At 46.3% G+C, this 19,849-nt stretch overlaps 1 protein-coding gene across 1 annotated transcript in view; it reads right to left on the bottom strand.

Annotated features, from left to right (window-relative positions):
* Positions 1-19,849, bottom strand: part of PEX3 (peroxisomal biogenesis factor 3) — a 490,463-nt gene that overhangs the window by 44,121 nt on the left and 426,493 nt on the right. Inside the window, exon 11 of the mRNA XM_078648999.1 lies at positions 3,921-4,017. Within this exon, the coding sequence (XP_078505125.1) occupies positions 3,921-4,017 (97 nt within the window). The remainder of the gene's footprint in view (positions 1-3,920; positions 4,018-19,849) is intronic.

Genomic DNA, 19,849 nt, shown 5'->3' on the forward strand with positions numbered 1-19,849 from the left:
AACAACTCTTCAATCAACTATAGTTCCTCTTTCATTCTAATAACTCATGATCAAAACTTCCATCAATCATACTGCATTTCACTCAAAACCACTTAGTATAAGTAGTACCACAAAGGCACTTCACAACCTAGAAATTATTCAACTTTACAGTGCCAAGGTATATATTACACTCAGTATTTATTAAAAAAAAATCGTTTGAAATGGTTTAAAACATCTGAATACATCCATCAAATGTACATATGCCAATTTAATATCTTATCACATTGCATAATTCAAAATTACCCCGTTAATCTAGGAGGAACCCCACAACAGAGGAAGAAGGGGTGCCTCGCGCTTTTGAGAGAAAGAATAATGGTGATAGCTGATTGCAGTTTCTTTGAAGTAAAGAACAGGGAAACTGGAAAAGTTTATTAAGATTATTGTGTTTTTAACTGTCCTGAGGAAGGTGGTGCGAAAGCAGGATCCACCGAAACGTGTCGCAAAACAAAACCTCTGTGGTTTTAATTTAATGATTTATGTATATGTTTTAATGAAATATTGATGTTTTTGATTTTGAATTATGCAATGTGATAGGATATTAAATTGGCATATGTACATTTGATGGATGTATGCAGATGTTTTAAACCATTTCAAACAAAATATTTTTTAAATAAATACTGAGTGTAATATATACCTTGGCACCGTAAAGTTGAATAATTTCTAGATTGTGAAGTGCCTTTGTGGTTCTACTTATACTAAGGGGTTTTGAGCGAAATGCAGTATGATTGATGGAAGTTTTGATCATGAGTTATTAGAATGAAAGAGGAACTATAGTTGATTGAAGAGTTGTTTGAAGTAGGGAGAGTTCAACCAAGGGAACCCTCTTATTTTAGTAATAGTGGCATTTACACAAAAATGAACTTCCTCACGTGGCGTCATTGTATTATGGGATGTGACACAGGCCTCTGTTTCATCAGCAGCGCTCCCCACAGCAGGGGAAGCGCCCCTGAATGCACCACTTTGTTGCCTGATGAGGGATGTATTCTGCGTTTCAGAAAACGATTCCAGATATTAAACCATCCTAATTTATAGTTCATCTTTTTTATTTCATCAAAATTGCAGTGTGCAATATTATAATGCATGTCTATTTGATATTGCAATCCAATAGTCAAATGCCAGACGTCCATTATTGCAAAGCGTCCCTAAGCCTTGTGGGGGGTGCCCTTCAGCGGGGACAAGGGGCCTGTGAAGCAATGCAAGTGGCGAAGTGAAAACCCAAGCTTAAGCTACGAGCATAACTCAAGAGTTGAATAGTATGGTTGTTCATGTGGGAGTTAACACGTGGGTAGCGGTGGGTTCACTGAGAGATGAGTAGAGCTGAACTGAATGAAACTAGATTATGGAGAACGCGAAGCACCGCAAGGGTTAACACGAAGGAGTGACAGAAATATCACAGCAGGTGCACCGGAGGAAGCCCGGAGCAATCCGTACCTCACAGAAACATCCAAGGGGTGGGTCACGGGTGGCCTCGGGGCGAAGACACCAGCTAACCCTCATAGAAGAACAAGGCCACAAATAGTGAATGGGCAATGTGCAGAGAAATGAGGTGTACGATTAAACGCCAAAGACAGAGGGAAAACGTATGTTAAATAATACCGTCACTGAACCAATCGTGCGTGTCATATAAATGCAAACAAAGGAATGAAGGAGTGAAAGGAAGGTCTCCTGCAGAGGGAGGGAGGGAGGAGGGAGCTCCGAGGGACCGGTGCTCCTGCTGAGGGAGGGAATCAATTTTGCCTTTTAATTATTCTCGGCGCATTCATGAATGTGTCTGCGCCGAGAGGGAGCAAGCCACTCTGAGTTAGCATCCTTTGCGTGCCTGGTGTTTCCGAGGGCCTTGGCGGGTCTTGCTTGCAGGACTCAGATTGAGAGAGTCTGCGCCTGGTGTTTGAGGCGGCTGCGGGTCCTGCCTTGCAAACCCCGGTTTTCTGCGTCTCTTCAGCGACTCAAGTCTTTGCGATCCCAGGCGGTTTGTCACGACATGCGTGGCACTAGGCGCTGTAGTGGTAGCTACTCTCGCGCATCAACCGTCGGCTCCGTGTCCCCAGAGGCCTGCCCTTGATGAGCCACTGCAGGACCCCAAACCCTCCACCTTCATAATGTTGGTTCCCTCTTTACATTGTATGTTTTTTTAAACAGCTGGGCCTCTCTCTGTTCCTCTTCAGCATTCTTTCATCTTACTGGCATTTATATATGTGTATTATGAGTTATATGTCTTGTTTAACTTGCATCTGATTAAACGTACAGGCTTGGATGTATCCGTACATGCGCCTGCAGACATGTCTAGCACTTATGCCCCTCTGCACCCATATGATGGGATGGGGAGCTGTTAGAACTTCATCTAATTTCACTATGCACAGCTGCCTGCCTAGAGCAACTCTGAACATCTATTTTTGTTATGCACATTTATACTGCGCGCAATCTCCAACTCAAGTTCTGCTGTGCATTGTCTCTTTTTTCGACAATAGAAACGGACATGAAAGAGTTTTTATGTTTGCAGTTTTTATTACAAAGGATAGAACAGCGGGACGTAGGACTGTCCATTTGTACTCCTGACGTCACACGCCGTTTCTACTGACAACGTCGAACTCAGCAGCTCTTATTTCATCAAACACTTAAATATGATCTCTTGTCTTTATGGGGCCATGTGTTTCTAATTAGAAACACATGGCCCCATAAAGATAAAGTGCTTTGCGACAGCAGCAAAGCAGTCCATCGCGTTCGTCTCGGAGGCAAAAGGGCGTCAACCAAAAACACTCATTTCCAATGGCAGGCCACTGTTTAGCATAAACGGTGACGCCAGCCAATGGTAATGAGGGGTGGGGCTTCAAGCCCTCTTCTGAAAGTCCTCCTTAACAATAAATTTCACCGAGCGAACAGCGCAAGCGCTGCCATGCTAGGCGAGACCTAAAAAAGGAGTAACAAAAGAATTGTATGTTTATTGTTTTTTTTTTTTTAAATGGCATTAACAAACGGATTGCTGTGAACAGATTACAATTTTACCAGCCTTCAGGTACAAGGAGAACTATTGAAACAAAAACCACACTCTTACAATTTTTCAACCACTCACCCAGTGGCTCCACATATCTTACGATAAAAACCGTACCCCACTTGTGTGGCTGGGCCTAGCGCCTGCCACAGAAACGGATTAAACCAGTGGCGCGAGGCCCTGTCACAAAAGTGGGGACAGTTGTTATGTGGAGAAGTGCGAGACTGCGCTGTTTGCCAGGCTTCGGCCTAAAAAACACAAGAAGCCGACATAGTGCAAGGATGTAATGGGTTAAACAGACCAAAATATTAACAAAGAGACAGGCAATCGTTAAAATGTGCATTGCTTAAAAATATTACCCAGTATTTGATAGTTTGACTATCCAAAGCATGTCATGGTTCATTATAATAGTAGCACACATTCAGCATGTAAAGCGCTTCGACACCTCGTCAGAGGTAGTAAGCGCTATATAAATGCAATAACAATACAATACAATACAATAAAACAAAGGTAAATGTTGCAACTGATTTACACATATCATGCCATTCCGGTAATGGTTGCACAAACCAGATGCAATTAAAATACTGCTAAGGTCTGAAAGGCATTTATAAATAGTCAACTTTTGAAATTGTCGAATAGGATGAAAGATTATGGGTATGTGGTAAAACATTCTACTGATCACCAACCGATAGATAAAAAAGGAGACACCGGACGAGAATGATTATTGAAAGAAGCTGAGTCATCATATTCAATGGTGCGGTTCCTCTTAACACTTTCATGCTGTGAGTAACTATTCCAGAGCTTGACCGGTATTTCGAACGACTCAAACCATTTATTTTCTAATATGCGACTGCAATGCAATTATTTCTTCACAGAAAAAGCGACTTCTTACCTGAACAAAATGGCTGGGGGTTTCACTACACACTGTGTGGATCTGCCCGTTTACTATTGGAATAATTTTTGCTAGTGGAAGACCAACACTGGAAAAGCTACAGAGAAAAAACACACACCACACAAAAATAACATATGAAACCATTACTGCTTACAACATAATAAGATTTTCTGTTTTGTAACTTAGTGAAATCGAACAAGCTTTGAAACAGTGTATATTTCCTTTAAAAAAAACCTCAGTGAAAGGGACATTCTCGTCATAATGCAAAACTCAAAGAATCACTAAAATCCCCACTTATGGTGAGCTCTGACACCATTACTCTCATCACGGGTGACACATCCAAGGCCATCGACACCTCCCTCCAGGGATGCAGGGAGTGATTGAGCCCTGTGCCTAGTATCCGTGGCGAAGACAGTGGGGGGAGGGGGGGGGGGGGAAGTAGGGGAACTGTGGTTGGAGATCAGGGGGCGGGAACAACCCGACTATTCGGTCAGTGGGCGGAGTCAGAAGTGTGGCCAGAAAGAGCAAATCATTCACATTTTTAGTGTTTGTTTGGCATTTCACTGCCCAGCTGCAGCTTATTACGTTATTTAACCCGTTTACTGCGCACGCGATTTTGCGGAAGTGCGGCACTTCCGCAAAACGGGCGGGGCCACGTCGGCCATTGGCTGACGGCAGCACTGGGGGGGTAGTGCTGCCGTCGGCCAATGGCCGATGGCAGCATGGAAGGGGTTAATTCAGCCAATGGATACACGTTTAAGGTTTAATATGAGTTATTGACATTAAAGAACATTCACAAAGTGTGCTTTGTTTCCAATCACAGAATGTCCCAAATACCCTTAAAAGTGGAATCACAAGCCAGTTGTCTCCGAGCGATCGAGTTTCTGGCATCAGCACTTCTCCCTTTTTCCACAAGAGCAGTTCAAACATGAATGGCAAAATATCCTAGTTTGCAAATGTTTTCTATATAATTATGGCTCTGCAATATTTGCCACACAAATGCATCACCTGCTGCATAATTTGATGATTTTAACTAATAAATTGTTTGTAGCTCAAACGGATCAAAAGTTACAAACAAACGTGACTTGTGTTTCTGCGAAGTGGACAGCGCTTTGCAAAGGTTGACTGATCACGGTTCTCACTGCTGCATTTGTATTTTGCACTGCTACTAATAAGGCAACATCTTTGCAGGCTGTTAGCATGTGTAACAGAAAATATACAGCAATACGCAGCAGCTTTTTTTTGTCTTTGCTGCATAATTTAGTCAACACTGCAGAATAATTTTGTCCTCCTTTCCTACATAATTCCAGTGGTCCCAAAGCAGGCAGCACATGTTTAAAGGGCTTGTGCATGAAGCAGAGAGACCATGAAGTTTGTAAACTAAGTTTAGTGTGCGTGCAAATCCTGCATTGCTGATCCCTGGTGAGTTGCACCTACTACTGCTGAAACAAGCCCAATAGAGTTACCAATGGCTGCAGCTGACTGGTCTCAAGGGCAAGGCCGACTTTAGCGCTGGTGGAGACCTGTGTGACAAAAATTCTATAAATAAATAAATATACTAGTAAGCAGTGTAGATTAATAGTGCTTGGTCTGGCGAAACACAAACTCTGAATTTAGAACGTAATACCATGGTTGGGGGTTCTCTTTAATAATCAGAATTGATTTTATCCATATGAAAACCCTTTGCAACACATTAGGATAATCAAAGACTGGGGGAAAAAAACATAACTCTCTGATTTATACTTTGCAGTTTGATTGCAGCTCTTAGATGACAGTTAATAGCTCACTGTTCTATGTTATGATTTTGACTTAAAAAATGCAAGTAGGAAAAGGATCTCTCTGACAAAAGCAGTAACCCATTGACGTGTTTACATTATGTGCACTTTGTGATCTGCATGGTACATGTTCTTTACAGCAGGCACATTAACCCTCTGCGCTAACTTTCCACGAATCAAAACTTCCCCTTGACAAAACTCCATCTCTCTCTAGGAAGAACATTAATCACCGGATTTATCATTAAATTTGTATTGTTTCCGAAAATTGCTGGAAGCCAGGAAGGAGGCAGCAAGTGATTTTAGAAACATAATATACTTGCAACCATGACGCCCCCCACCCATCCGAGTCAGTACCTCGAGGAATGGTGCCCTTCCCCACCCATGGAAAACAATGTTGTTCAAAGAAAGACGAGATAACAAAAGTATCGCTTCACTGGCAAACTTAGTAAAGTGGTGTTAATATGTTAGGGTGAATAAAATCAATCTGGGCATTTTGAGACCACTATCTTTTATTGTATTGTAATTGCATTTATATAGCGCGTACTACCCATGATGAGGCGTCAAAGCACTTTTTCTGCGAGTAGCATGGTACTCCGGAACCCATAAAGGATTAGTGATGATTAGTAGAGTGAAATATGAAAGTAATTTGAGTGGTGGATATGTTAGTCTGTTACACAAACGGGAGTGAGCAGGCATTCAGTGATCTGACTGAAAGGAGCAGACATGTTTCTGAGGCTGAGTCTAGCTGGTGGCCCCACACTGCACAGCCCTGGGAAGGGTGTATCGCCAACTTACTCCCTCTCGCCACCATAGGCAGATCTACCCCTTCTCCTGCTCGACCAAAGATTGCCCAGCCCACAAGGGAGTAGTGCAGGGAGCTGGCCGAGCCCTCTCTGTAACCACTGACCCGAGGACACACAGCACCAGTTTTATCTTAGGCACTTAAGTATCCTGGGAGTAGCTGCACCATGCGCTTCATTGCAATCTACATGAAGGTACCGGCTACCTGAATACTCGCCACTCGGGTACCGTCTACTCTTAGATCCCATGATTGATAAGGCCATTTCCCTGACTTACCGTAAATGGATTAACACCCCAGACTGTTTGGGCCCACTGTGGGAGGCCTGGGAGGCCGATGTGGGTCTCTTAGAGGACGACGATTGGGCTGGGGCGTTACAGACCCCCCGGGAAATAGCTATAAGAGCAAGATTCTGGCTGATTCAGCTCCATATTCTCAATAGATCCTATGCCTCTTGAATAGTTTATGTCCGAATGGGCACTTGCGAGACTGACGAATGCGTGCGGGGGTGCGGCGAGACAGGGTCCTTCTTTCATATACTGTGGTCATGCCCTAGGATCCAAACATACTGGAAAGGTATAACTCGAGTAATGATGAACGTGGTGGGTGAGTACGTCCCGCTTGATCCAAAATGGCTCATCTTGGGTGAGACCTGCGAAATGCGTGGCCGCAATGGGCCGAGACCTGGCTAGCTCTGGCGGGAGGGGTGGCCAAGAGGAACATCGTCCGAGCATGGGGAACAGGGACACCCTTCACACTTACAGCCTTGAAGAAAGACTTCGACTGGTGGTATGGTGCAGAACGGGTGATATACCAGAGCCGGGTATGCCCACGGAAAGGCGAAAAGATATGGGGTGCCTGGGCCACGTATTGAGGATATAGTTGTAGGCCAGAGGGAGCAGGGTGCACTGATGTGGGAAAATTGATGCTGCAAACTATGTCAAGGGAAGGTTGTTGTTGCACAGTGGGCATTTATGAGGGGTTCTATGTCATGCGTTGTGAATCCTGAATTGCATGTCTCTCCGAATCTGCTATTATGAACCGACTATGTACTGAAGCTTGTTTATGTTCAATAAAAAGATACTTAAAAAGAAAAAGTATCCTGGGAGTAGGTGTGGGAGGTTGTGGGGCTGCAGCACAAGAGCACCCGTCAATGGGCGTTGTGCGCGCCTTCTGGGCAGGAAGGAAGAAACAGAGTCTTTTTCCTTCTCTGCCTCCCCGACCTGCCACGAACGGCAAGCCTCATCTATAGGCCTTGGCTAGTTCTGACCCTGGGGCTCGTGTTTAACTAAAAAAGTAGGGGAACGGACTCGGTTAAATGAAAGAAGTAGGGGCACGCCGTGCCCTGCCGATCCACTGACCAATGTAATCTAAGGTGGATTTGTAGAGCGCTGCTTGTCACCCGTGAGGTGTCCAGGCACTGGGAGTAAGGGAACACGCTGCAAAGCATGGCCATGGCATGCGACGAAAACACAAGCCCTTCGGCTTTGAATAATTGTTTAAGGAACAGGAGATGGATACAATGCGAGGCCCAAGGTGGCGCCCTGTACAAGGCTGTGCGAAATTGGTTCTGGGTATGGACTCTGTGCTCAGGTGCTCTGGATTCTGGGGGCTGGTATGTTTCTCACATTCTGTTGTATACGGCTAGAGGCATTGAACAGTAGGTTTTATTGTCGTAAGGAGCCAAAGTATATCACTACATAAAGAAAAATGTATTGACAGTACATTTTTTAAAGGGAGTGTAACCTATAACCTCTTTCATCGGAGCCCAGTGAAATCTACTTATGCTCAGTACATTATATTTACAATTCCTGGATTTTAGACGTGGTGCATTTGACAGACGACCTCCCTCTCAAGGCACTTAAGTTATGTCCCTAATAACGTTAATGGTTATGTGATGCCTCCGGTAATATCACTGATTCCATTTGTGTGTCATCTGTGATAGGTGAGGTAGGGACAGTGCACTAGGAGAAGAACAGTTATTACTTACCTGTAAACGGTGGTTCTCCAGTATTGGTGCCTTTCATAGATTCAAATGATTGAATATTCCCCGTCGTCGAAGTGGGAGCCCCACGGTAAATAAATTAGCAATAAAAACAAACAATATATGTATATAAAAACCAAATTACATACATTCTAACACCATAAATACTTATAAGTACCAAGGTTAGCATTAACACATAGGAATACATTAGAATTAAAAAGTACTCTCATAACCTATCCAAGTCATTATGTTAGTCCAAACTACAGCCAATCAGGCGCAAGCACCCATCTAGAACCTTCTCCTCAGAGGCTCAGGCCCTCAGATTTTCGTAGCACCAAAGTGATAAAAGAGTCTAGGAGGAGAAGCGAGCCTCTGAGGGGAGGTGGGTGAGTCGCATGTGAATCTATGAAAGACACCAATACTGGAGAACCACCGTTTACAGGTAAGTAACAATTGTTCTTCTCCAGTATTGGGGTGTCTTTCATAGATTCACATGCTTGAATAGAATAGTGAGCAGTAATAGCTGGCCACAAGGCAAAAGAGCAGTGCATAAGCCTACAATGCATTGAAAGCACATAATGCTGCCAGACAGATAAATGACTTATACAGGCGGAGGGAAGGAAAGAGGCTCACCTTATTTAAAAAGATTATGAAGCACCGCTTGGTCCACTGCTGAATCAGCTTCGTTGATCGTCTCGAGGCAGTAGTGCTTTGTGAAAGAATGCCTGCTGGACCACGTGGCTGCTCGGCATATCTGGTGAATCGGCACACCCGCAAAAGGGCAGTAGAGGAAGACATCGCCCTGGTGGAATGAGCCCGTACAGAAGATTGAAGAGGCTTGCCTGCCTTCTGATGACAGAATGAGATTGCTGAGGAAATCCTACATGCAATAGTTGGCTTGGTAACGGAACGCCCCCTGCACATGCGTCCGTAAGCAACAAACAGCTGATCAGACTTACGAAACGGCGCTGTCCTGTCTATGTAGAATTTAAGGCATCTTTTAACGTCCAATGAATGCAAACGTTGCTCCGCTGGAGATTGAGGATTAGCGAAGAAAGTCTTTAAGAACACTGGTTCATTGAGGTGAAAATCAGTCGGCACCGTAGGCATGAATGCTGGGTTGGTGCGAAGTAGGACACAGTCCGATTTGAATTGAAGAAAAGGGGGCTGAATGGTAAAGGCATGGATATCACTCATGCGACGTGAGGAGGTCAGGGCAAGAAGAAGGGCCACCTTCCAGGTCAGAAATTTCAAATCCACCTTGTGAATGGGCTCAAAAGGCGCCTTCAACAATTGCGCCAAAACAACATTGAGATGCCAGGTAGGAGGAGGACACCGAATGGGCGGAAACATCCTGAATAATCCCTTGAAAAACTGTCGAATGACTCTGGAAGAGTAAAGAGAAGAAGAACCATCCTGCCGGAAACGAGATATTGCTGCCAAGAAGACCTTCAAGGTGGAGTGGGAAAGTCCTCATTGCGCTAACTGCAAAAAGAATGGCAGAAGCTGAGCAGGAGAGGAGTGCACAGGATGGATGTTGGTAGAGGCACACCAGTGACAGAACCTCTTCCACTTTAGCTTGTAAGTCTTTACTGTGGACGGAGCTCTCGCATTGGCAAGAACGTCTCTACATGCTGGAGAAATATTCAAATAGGCAAATTCAAGGTGCTCAGGTTCCATGCCGATAATTTGAGAGAGAAAGGGTCCGGATGACAGATCTGACCCCCGTCCATTGTGAGGAGATCCGCTCGAGGACGAAGAAGGATGGGTACGCACTGTGAAAGAAGCAGCAGCTCCGAGAACCATGCTTGTCGAGGTCATCTGGGAGCGATAAGGAGAATGTGACACGGCTGTCTCCACATTTTCCACAACACTCACGGAACCAGTGTAATCAGTGGAAAAGCGTAGGCGAATAGATTGCACCAGTCCATCAAAAGGGCATTGCCGCATGACCCTTGATGGGGAAGCCAACTTGCATAAGACGGGCATTTCCGGTTCACAGGGCTCGCAAAGAGATTCATGTTCGGGCGACCCCACAGCCAAAAGATGAAGTCCAGCGTCACCTGATGCAACTCCCACTCATGGGTCGAGGACGCGGACCTGCTGAGGGAGTCCGCCAGGATGTTGGAGATGCCTGGTAGGTGAACCGCAGGGTTATCTGGTGACGGAGCGCCCAGTCCCAAATGCTCTGTGCCAGCTGAGAAAGGAGCGGCGACTTGGTGCCGCCCTGTTTGTTCACATAGTGCATACTGGTGGTATTGTCTGTTTGAATGAGTACAGACTCTCCCTGGAGCAGAAGATGGAAAGACTTGAGCGCCAGAAAAATGGCCATGAGTTCCAGTCTGTTGATGTGGCAGGAACGCTAAGCCAGAGTCCACTTGCCTTTTATGGATAGCCCCTGAAGATGTGCGCCCCAGCCTTCCAGAGAGGCGTCTGTGGTAAGGATGAGCTCTGGAGCAACGGTTAGGAAAGAAGTACCGGCACCGATGTTTGACAGTTTAGCCCACCAAAGGAGAGCGGACCTCATCCGAGCGGTCACCCGGACCAGATCGTTGAAGGAGCCGGTGACCTGACGCCACTGCGTGTCCAGTTCCTCCTGAATTGGGCGAATCTTGAGCCTGCAATTTGGGATCAGGGAGATGCAGGAGGACGCCATCCCGAGAAAAGATTTCAATACACAAACTGAAACTGACCCTTTTGAACGGATGAGAGTCACTAGGCGTAAGATCCGCAGCTGACGCTCGGGAGACATGAATGCCTTCGCCAGCATAGTATTCAGAGTAGCGCCTAGAAAAGTCCTGCAGGGAGCTGGATCGACGTGAGACTTCTCGGTGTTGATGGACAGACCGAGAGAGTGGAGTAGAGTCAGACAGAATTGAGTGTCCAGAGACGCTTGGTGACGAGATTGCGACTTGATGAGTCAGTCATCCAGGTAGGGAAAGATTTGGACGCCCCTCAAACGCAGATATGCCACCACCGGAGCCAGGACCTTCGTGAAGATGCGAGGGGCGGAGTGAAGGCCGGAAGGCAGAACCTTGAATTGAAAGTCTCTGCGCCCCACCTGGAAGCGCAAGAACTTCCGGTGTCTTGGAGGTATCGGCACGTGGAAATAAGCGTCCTGTCGATCGATGGTGGTCATGAAATCGTCCTTCGAGAGAAGGTGAAGAATTTCCACGAGCGTGAGCATGCGGAAGGATTGGCACTTCAGAAACTTGTTTAAGGCTCTTAAGTCGAGGATCGGACGCCATTCTCCGGAACTTCTTGAGAACAAGGAAAAAACGGGAATAGAATCCCATCCCCTTCCGAGACTTGGGAACCACTTCGATGGCACCTTTATGAATCATGAGTCGAATCTGTTGGAATAGCTCCTTGAGGTGTGCCGGAGGCAGACCAGATGGGGGAGTGCTTGGAGGGAATTTGACAAACTCCAAAGCATGGCGCTTTGATACAATGTCCAGTACCCAACGGTCTGAGGTGATTGAAGACCAATTGGAAAAGAAGCGGGAGATTCGACCTCCAACTTTTAGCGGGGAAGGAAAGTCATTGCTTCTTAGAAGCGGAGCTCCTGTAGGAAGACTTCCCTCTATATGATTTTGAAGACTGCTGTCGATAGGACTGCGGCGGCTGGGAGGAATATCTCTGATTGCTTTGGCCGTAGGAGCGGTACAGGTTGGATCCACCCTGAAAAGAAGAGGAAGTGCCGCGTCCGCATGCACCACGAAAAGGATGTTTGCAAAACTGTAAAGTGCCCAGGGCACGAGCCGTCTCGGTGTCCTTCTTTATAGTCCGAAGCGCGTCCTCCACATGCTGACCAAAGAGCGATTCGCCGTCATAGGGCATGTCGAGGATCTTCGCCTGAACCTCCTGGCGAAAAGGTGGAACGCAGCCAGCCCTGATGACGCAAAACGGCAGCCCCCGCAAGCTGACAAAAGCCAGTGCGTGCGATGTCCACAGAGCAGTCGATGATCTCTGATGACGCTCTCTCTCCCTCCTGAAGAATCTTGAGAGCCTCTGCTCTGGAGGACTCAGGAATGAGGTTGATAAAGGCAGACATATCTGACCACATTTGGCGGTCATAGCACCCCAGAATGGCCAGAGAATTAGCAGCCCTCACAGTGATAGAAGCCATAGTGGAGAATTTTCGTCTGATGGCATCAACACGACGTCCCTCACGGTCAGGAGGAGCAGTAATAGGAGAAGACTGATTCCTGGATCGACGTTGTGCGGCCTGGGTAATTACGGAATCAGGTTTAGGTTGCGCTACCAGGCAAGCTGGAGAACCCTGGTGCGCCCTATATTTCTTCTCCAAACGAGGAAGAAGTGCCAGGATAGATTTTGGCGTCTGCATCAGTTTGACGCCCTCATTCCAGATGAAATCAATTATGGGTACTGCCCGTACCTGTTTAAACGGTTGACTTTTGACGTCATAAAGAAAACAGTCCTCATCTTTTGCAGGCATAGGGAGCTTGAAGCGCAGCGCCACTCTTTCCATAATTTGGTGAAAACCTGCAATATCCACCGGGGGGGAATCCCCTGGACCCGACGGTGGCGGCGACGGTGTCTGTATTTGGTAATCGTCCCAATCAGCCATGTTCCCATCATCATCGCCTCAACTTCACCGTCTTCCCGATCTGGGCGAACGTCATCATCCTCGTAAACAGTGGCATGAACCTGAATAGAGGTTGTAGGTGGTGCAGATGACGGAGACGGCTCTGGCATGGCAGTAGAAGGAGGCACCGCTGTAGCTGCAGGCACTGTAGGCTGAGGAGACCCCTGATGAGAGGGTGGAAATCGCCTATTGTAATCCTCCAACATATATTGAAGATTGGAAATGAGGGAGAGCGGAATTTGTGCTGTGGGAACCTGAGCAGAAGGCTCCTCCTCGTGGTAGTAAGGATCTTCCTGATCATCCTCATAGTCCTGACACTTAATAACCAGCTCCGAAGGGTTTCGAGCTGCCTGGAATCTGTCATCGTCCTCCTCGTCAGAAACAGAGTCATGCTCCGAACCAGTGGCAGGAGATGAAGGCTACGAGTGGCGTGGAATGGGAAGCTGATTCAAAGGTACACGCCGACGGTGGTGCAGAGGGTCAACAGCAGCAGCCCCGGAACTTGAGGTTGAAAATGGCACCAGAGGCATCGATGCGAAAGAAGACGTCGACGATGATGGGACATCCACCGTCGACGAAGCCGCCGACGGCAAATCCACAATCGTCGACAAAGCCGTCGACGAACCAGTAGTCGACGGAGCAGTCGTGGACGAACCAGTAGTCGACGGAGCCGTCGTCGACGAAGAGGCTCTCTTCACAGAGGACGTTGACGAGGATCGTGATGTGGACGAGACTCCCTTCTTCGACGTCGACGAGTAGATTGGAATCGTCGACTAGACAGATTTAAAACTTACAGACACCATCGTCGACACTGCCAGCGGTTCGTCGACGGCGGCTGCGTCGACGACTCGCTGGCAGAATTCGTCGTCAAGGAGGTAGAGATGGCAGATTTCAATGTCGGAACGACCGTCGATGGTCCCGTCGACGATTTTGCGCGTTTTTTAAGGGAAACATGCGCAGAAGGCGCCGTGGACGCCTGAGAGTCAGATCTCGAGGGCGTAGGCCCAGCAGCAAGAGGAGAAGACATAGCAGGAGCCTTTTGAAGGTCAAGCTTCTTTTTCTTCATGAAAGTAGATGGCATATCCTGCACACTGCTACGCTTAGAAGTGGCTCTAGACCAAACTGACGCAAGGCTTTCCGCATCAGAAAGAGGTGAATCCTTCTCCTTCAACCTCTGCAACCACAGGAGGAGACGCCCCTCCCTGTCCTTTAGGATCTTAGCGGAAAAAGTCCTGCAAAATTTACATTTGCCTACCTCATGCTCTGGATAGAGGTAATAAATACACTTCTTGTGAGGGTCCTCTGAGAAGAGCCGCAACTTCCCACAAGAAGCACAAGGACGAAACAAAGACTTCTTACTTGAAGACATCCCAAAAATTTAAGAAATCCACAGGGAAGTAGAAGAAAACTGAGGCGAGCTCAGGGAGACTCCCGTCACATGACGTGCGGTAGAAAATCTGAGGGCCTGTGCCTCTGAGGAGAAGGGTCTAGAGGGGTGCTTGCGCCTGATTGGCTGTAGTTTGGACTAACATAATGACTTGGATAGGTTATGAGAGTACTTTTTTCTTCTAATGTATTCCTATGTGTTAATGCTATCCTTGGTACTTATAAGTATTTATGGTGTTAGAATGTATGTAATTATGTTTTTATATACAAATTGTTGGTTTTTATTGCTAATTTATTTATCGTGGGGCTCCCACTTCGATGACGGGGAATATTCAAGCATGTGAATCTATGAAAGACACCCCAATACTGGAGAATTAGTTGTATTTAGCTCTCTGTAACTGGTGAATTCACACTTTTTTGAGGAGCACGAGCTTCAACTAACGATAATTAGTGTGTTTTTTATGTTACACAATTTCAGGTATGGATGAAGTCTTGACTTCTAATTTACAAAGTAAACCACTTTATTAATTGCCGTTATGGACCAACATAAAAAGCATAACATTAGTGAAATTTGCATGTTACTATTATAGTCGCCACATTTACTCTAATACACCATGGTATGGTGTGGTGGGGGAATGGCGGTGGGGGGAGGGGTTGTGGATACAGGTTAATGAATACGACTCATAACTCAAAGGGAGCACAGCAGTATCAATAAATCAATGTCCAGTCAAATACTTATTTTTATAATAAAAAAAGTTTTTTATTTTTAACTTCACGCATTCAAATAATGTTACATGAATAAACAGCCACACATTTCCCCTTGTGGTCGGGGCTCTAGCATTTTACTGCCTAATTACTTTCCCAGCTCCTCCTCATAACATGGTCGGAGTTATTCCCTATTCACTGGTGGCTGCATTGAGGGAATGCTCAATAGTAAGCCTTAACTCAAGAGTCCACTCAGACTCTCAGAAAATAGTCATAAGTGTCTCGGCGCCGCAGTGCTTTTAGCACCAAGTCATCCTTGGCCCGACAGGCCCGCAACCTGTCTTACTTGCTTCAGCAGTGACTCAGCGAGTTCCCCATGCACGGCCACACGCAGGGCTACAGTCCTATTGGGAGAGCTAGCTGCACACAGGAGGTGTGTCAGCACCTGACAGGCACAGGCTCTCCGTTGAGCTTACACGGTCGGCTCCATCAGTGATCAGAGGTGCTCCCCCTGCATGTAAAGTTCTGCACTCACAAAGGGGAGAGGGAGTTGGATTGCGATGCTCTCTGTCAATATGCCAGTGATGTGGTGATGCGCCTATGGTGTCCTTCCCAGTTGACGGCAGCAATCCTTTATGCTACCTTATGACCTATGGGTCACATGACTTAACAGCAGCCCCTCCTAGTATACCGGCTTGCCGCAATACTACCACCCAAGGAGCTGGCCCTCAACGCACAATAGTGCATGAAACTGTGGCGCCTCCTGGCATGCAGGGTTGCCGCTAAGGATCTGCACAGACATTTGCTTCTTTATCTGGCGGTATCTTCAACGATGGCTCCTCCTGGCATGCGGGTTACCACAACAAGGAGGTACAAGTTTTCATTCTTCCTGCTAGTTTCACGGCAGCCCTCTCCTGGCATAAGGGGATCAACGACTTGAATCTGCACATTGGCAATGACCTGATTGACGCACCAGCTATCTCTTCTCAGCGGGAGTCCACTCGACAGGGCTCCCCAGTGGACCATGCCCCCCTCCAACACTCCTCTTCTTCACAAGGCACACTGGTCTTGGCTAGCAGGTAGGCACTTTGGCGCCAGATCAGGTGGTCTTGGCTTACCTGGATGATATCCCCTCAACTAGCAGGGAGACTAGCAGCCTTGTCCCCAAGTCCTAGTCACAGGTAGAAGTCTTGCAGAGCTTCCGCTCCTTACAAAGCCCATCTGGCTGTACAGCAGATGACAATCTTTAGGGTCTCAACCTCTACTTCGTATTGTTCATTTCCAGACACCAAATGTGATTCAGGGTCTGCATCTTTCAAGGTTTTTGTTTTTGTCACAGCAGGAAAGACTTCAAAGCTGATAGTTTAACAGCCAAAGGCCATGGGAGTGACTAGAGTTCACACCTATTTATCAGCCACAGAGATATGTACATCAAAAGGTAATCCCCAGGCTCCCAGGCTTACTCTTTATGATTTCCTTATCAGCTCCATCTCCTTCCCAAGATGTGTGAAGGCCCCTTCATTGAGATCTCTCACTGAATCAAAGAACACCCTTTGAAGTGTACAGGGGGAGTCTCTGCCTCCCTTCTCCAGTGTTTTTACACCCAGCCCACAGAATACTGCAATACTCAAATTTGTCTGCAAAAAGATTCCTCTACCTCCTCATATCTTCAAAAGGCAGGCCTGGGCTTTCCAAAATGGAATCCAGGTTCCTCCATGTAATGTGCCATTACAGGTACACTTACACCCAGTGTATACACACAACACCCACATTATCCGGTGCTGTTACCACTCTGCTTTCACTGCTCACTACTGTAGTCGTGCTACAATGTTCCATGGTGTGTCACCTGCAAGCACACACACTGCCATCACACACACACTCACAATGTGTGCTCTGCACAACCCTACACCTCACAAGGTACACATACACCCAGAGCATGCACTCACCATGTCCGCACTGTGCAGCACTAAATAGCTCAAGTAATTTTCTCCTTGCAGGAATACATATACCCAGTACATGAACAGCACTGCTCTATCCCGATATGATACCTTTCCAGGCACCCGTACAAACAGTACAGAGTCAACACTACTGCAATGTGCAGTACTTTACAACTAACTGATATTAGCCAAAAGATGAGTAACACACAGCAGCAGAACTTTAGCAAGGTGAGTTAGCCTGTGGGCTTCACTCCAGTGACACAGGTGAAAACTGACCAGTTCACTCCTACTGATCACTACACGGTATGCAGTCACTACCGTGCTCGTGCTGCTGAACTCCTGGGGAAGGTAGTAGCCTTTCACCACTATAAGGGTAGCACTTTGGGCACCACTCCTGGTCCAACAAGACTGCAATACGTTAGGCAGGACTACGTCATAGTGCACATGTATAACCAGTGTTTGCCTATGACAACAAAAAGAAGCATTAGGGATCTAGACAAAAGTACAGTTGTGCACACGGGAAGGGGGTACACCTCCATTACCAGGTAGAGGATTTTTCTGTCACAACACACCCAAACTCCATGCTTCTTTTAGTTGAAATTTTACCCCAGATGCATTATTGTTTCAGTGGTAATGATAAACATTCCTGGCAAATTTCAAAGCCTTTTATTTTTTATTTTCTTCTCAATCATATTGGCCCTTATCATAAGCTTTTTTAATCATACGGTTTTGTAGTTATATCTATGTTTCTACATATATATTGAATATGAAAAAGTTACCTACCTACAGTAACAATATTTCTGGTGTATACTCCATTTACCTACAGATTCTTCACCTGTAGAACTATTCCCAGATGTCAGACTGGATCCAGAAAACTTCAAATCCGTAATGCTGTCAATAGAGGCCGCTGGATTCAGACAGTGCCATAAGTGACGTCCGGCGACATCTCAGAGGCCATAAAGTGCCCACCCCAGCGCATCTACATCATTTTCTCTCCATTCTTTCCAAGCTTTCAAGGCGAGATGCAGTTAAAGTCATGGGAGATTGCAGTTCCAACAGATTCACAAGATGGAACCTTATTAACTTTCCCTATGAATAATCCATCAAAATGGGGAGGCAGGTGAGACCGTGAGTAATCTGCAGTTAGAGTATCCACCAGAAAGAGCATTATCACAGGTAAGCAACTTTTTCCTCTGATCGATAATACAACCTGCAGATTCCTCACCTGTAAAGCAGATTTCACAGCAATACCCTGCACAGGAGGAGGGTTGGTGGATGATTCAGGCCAGAAAATCCTGCAAGACGGATCTAGCCAAGTGACTGTCCCTGTGCCCACGTCACAACCTTACAGATTTCTGCGGTGGAGACACCCCAGGGCAATGCATAAGTGGTGGACTTAGTCATGGTGGAATGGGTCCGGATTCCTTCAAAGTGTCTACTTCTTGGCGAGGGCGCATCAGATCTTAATGAGGAGGATGATCCAACGGGATTGAGTCCTCTTCTGAACCAACCGTCTTCCCCTTCTTGGCTTCACAATAGTCCACAAAGAGTTGGTTGACTGACTGATATTCCTTGGTACAGTCCACGTAGTAATAATTGCCTGCCTAGGATCCAACCAAAGCAGCCATTGTCCCTCCTTCGTAGGATATGGTGGGGAGTAGAAGGTTGGAAGGGTATGGCCTGGGCAAAGTGGAAAGGAGTGATCACCTTGGGAAGGAAAGCAGACCTGGTTCACAACATCAACTTGTCAGGAAAGAAGATAGTGAACAGGGGACAATAAGTAAGAGCCTGCAACCCACTGTCCCATCTAGCAGACATGATAGCAACCAAAAATACTGTCTTGATGGTCAACATGTGAAGGGATAAACTGTGTAGGGCCCAAAGAACCAAATTCAAGTCCCACTGAAAACTAAAATGGAGAGGTAGGAAAAAGATTATTTAGGCCCTTAAGAAAATGCAGGAAAAATGGAGAGTTAAACAGGGAGGAGTGATCGGCAGACAGTAAAGCAGAACATGCAGCTAAATAGCCCTTCACAGTGCCAATAGCACATCCCCTTTGAGCAAAAGTGCGAACTGGGATAGTATGCCCTGCAAGGGATCCACACCAGTGTCCTCACACCATACAACAAAGTTGCCCTATCTGCCGGAGTATGTACAGTATCCATTGTCTGCAGAGGCACCACTGTAGGACCCTCAGGTGCCAAAGTGTATGCATGACAAGGAGAATGCAGGAAGCCAGCAGACCTAGGAATCACACAACTCCCCAACACTAGAAAAAACAAGTTGCTTACCTGTACACTGTGGTTCTCCAATATTGAAATCTTTCATACATTTACATGCTTGAATCTTCCCCGTTGTCATGGTGGGAGTCCTACGATATTTAAAACCAGCAGTACCATGTAAGTACATTAACAGGCATAAAGAAAGCAATTGACTTTGTTAACCAACTCACATTGTTTTAATGGACCCAACCTTCAACTAATAAGAAAAAAGACCCAGAACCACTCTTGCCCTGTAGAGCTGCCATACCTTATATCGAGCGGAGTGTAAAAGGGAATAAGATATATCAATGAGGTATAGGAGTGCTGAGCCAAACGAGGAGGTGGGCCGGTCTCATGTTAATCTAGGAAAGATAATAATGGAGAACCACACTGTACTGGTACGTAACTTGTTGTTTCTCCAGCATTAAATCTTTCATAGGTTCACATGCTTGACTCAGAGTAAACACAAGATG

The sequence above is a fragment of the Lissotriton helveticus genome, chromosome 6 (genome assembly GCF_964261635.1).
Source record: "Lissotriton helveticus chromosome 6, aLisHel1.1, whole genome shotgun sequence".
Taxonomy (NCBI): domain Eukaryota; kingdom Metazoa; phylum Chordata; class Amphibia; order Caudata; family Salamandridae; genus Lissotriton; species Lissotriton helveticus.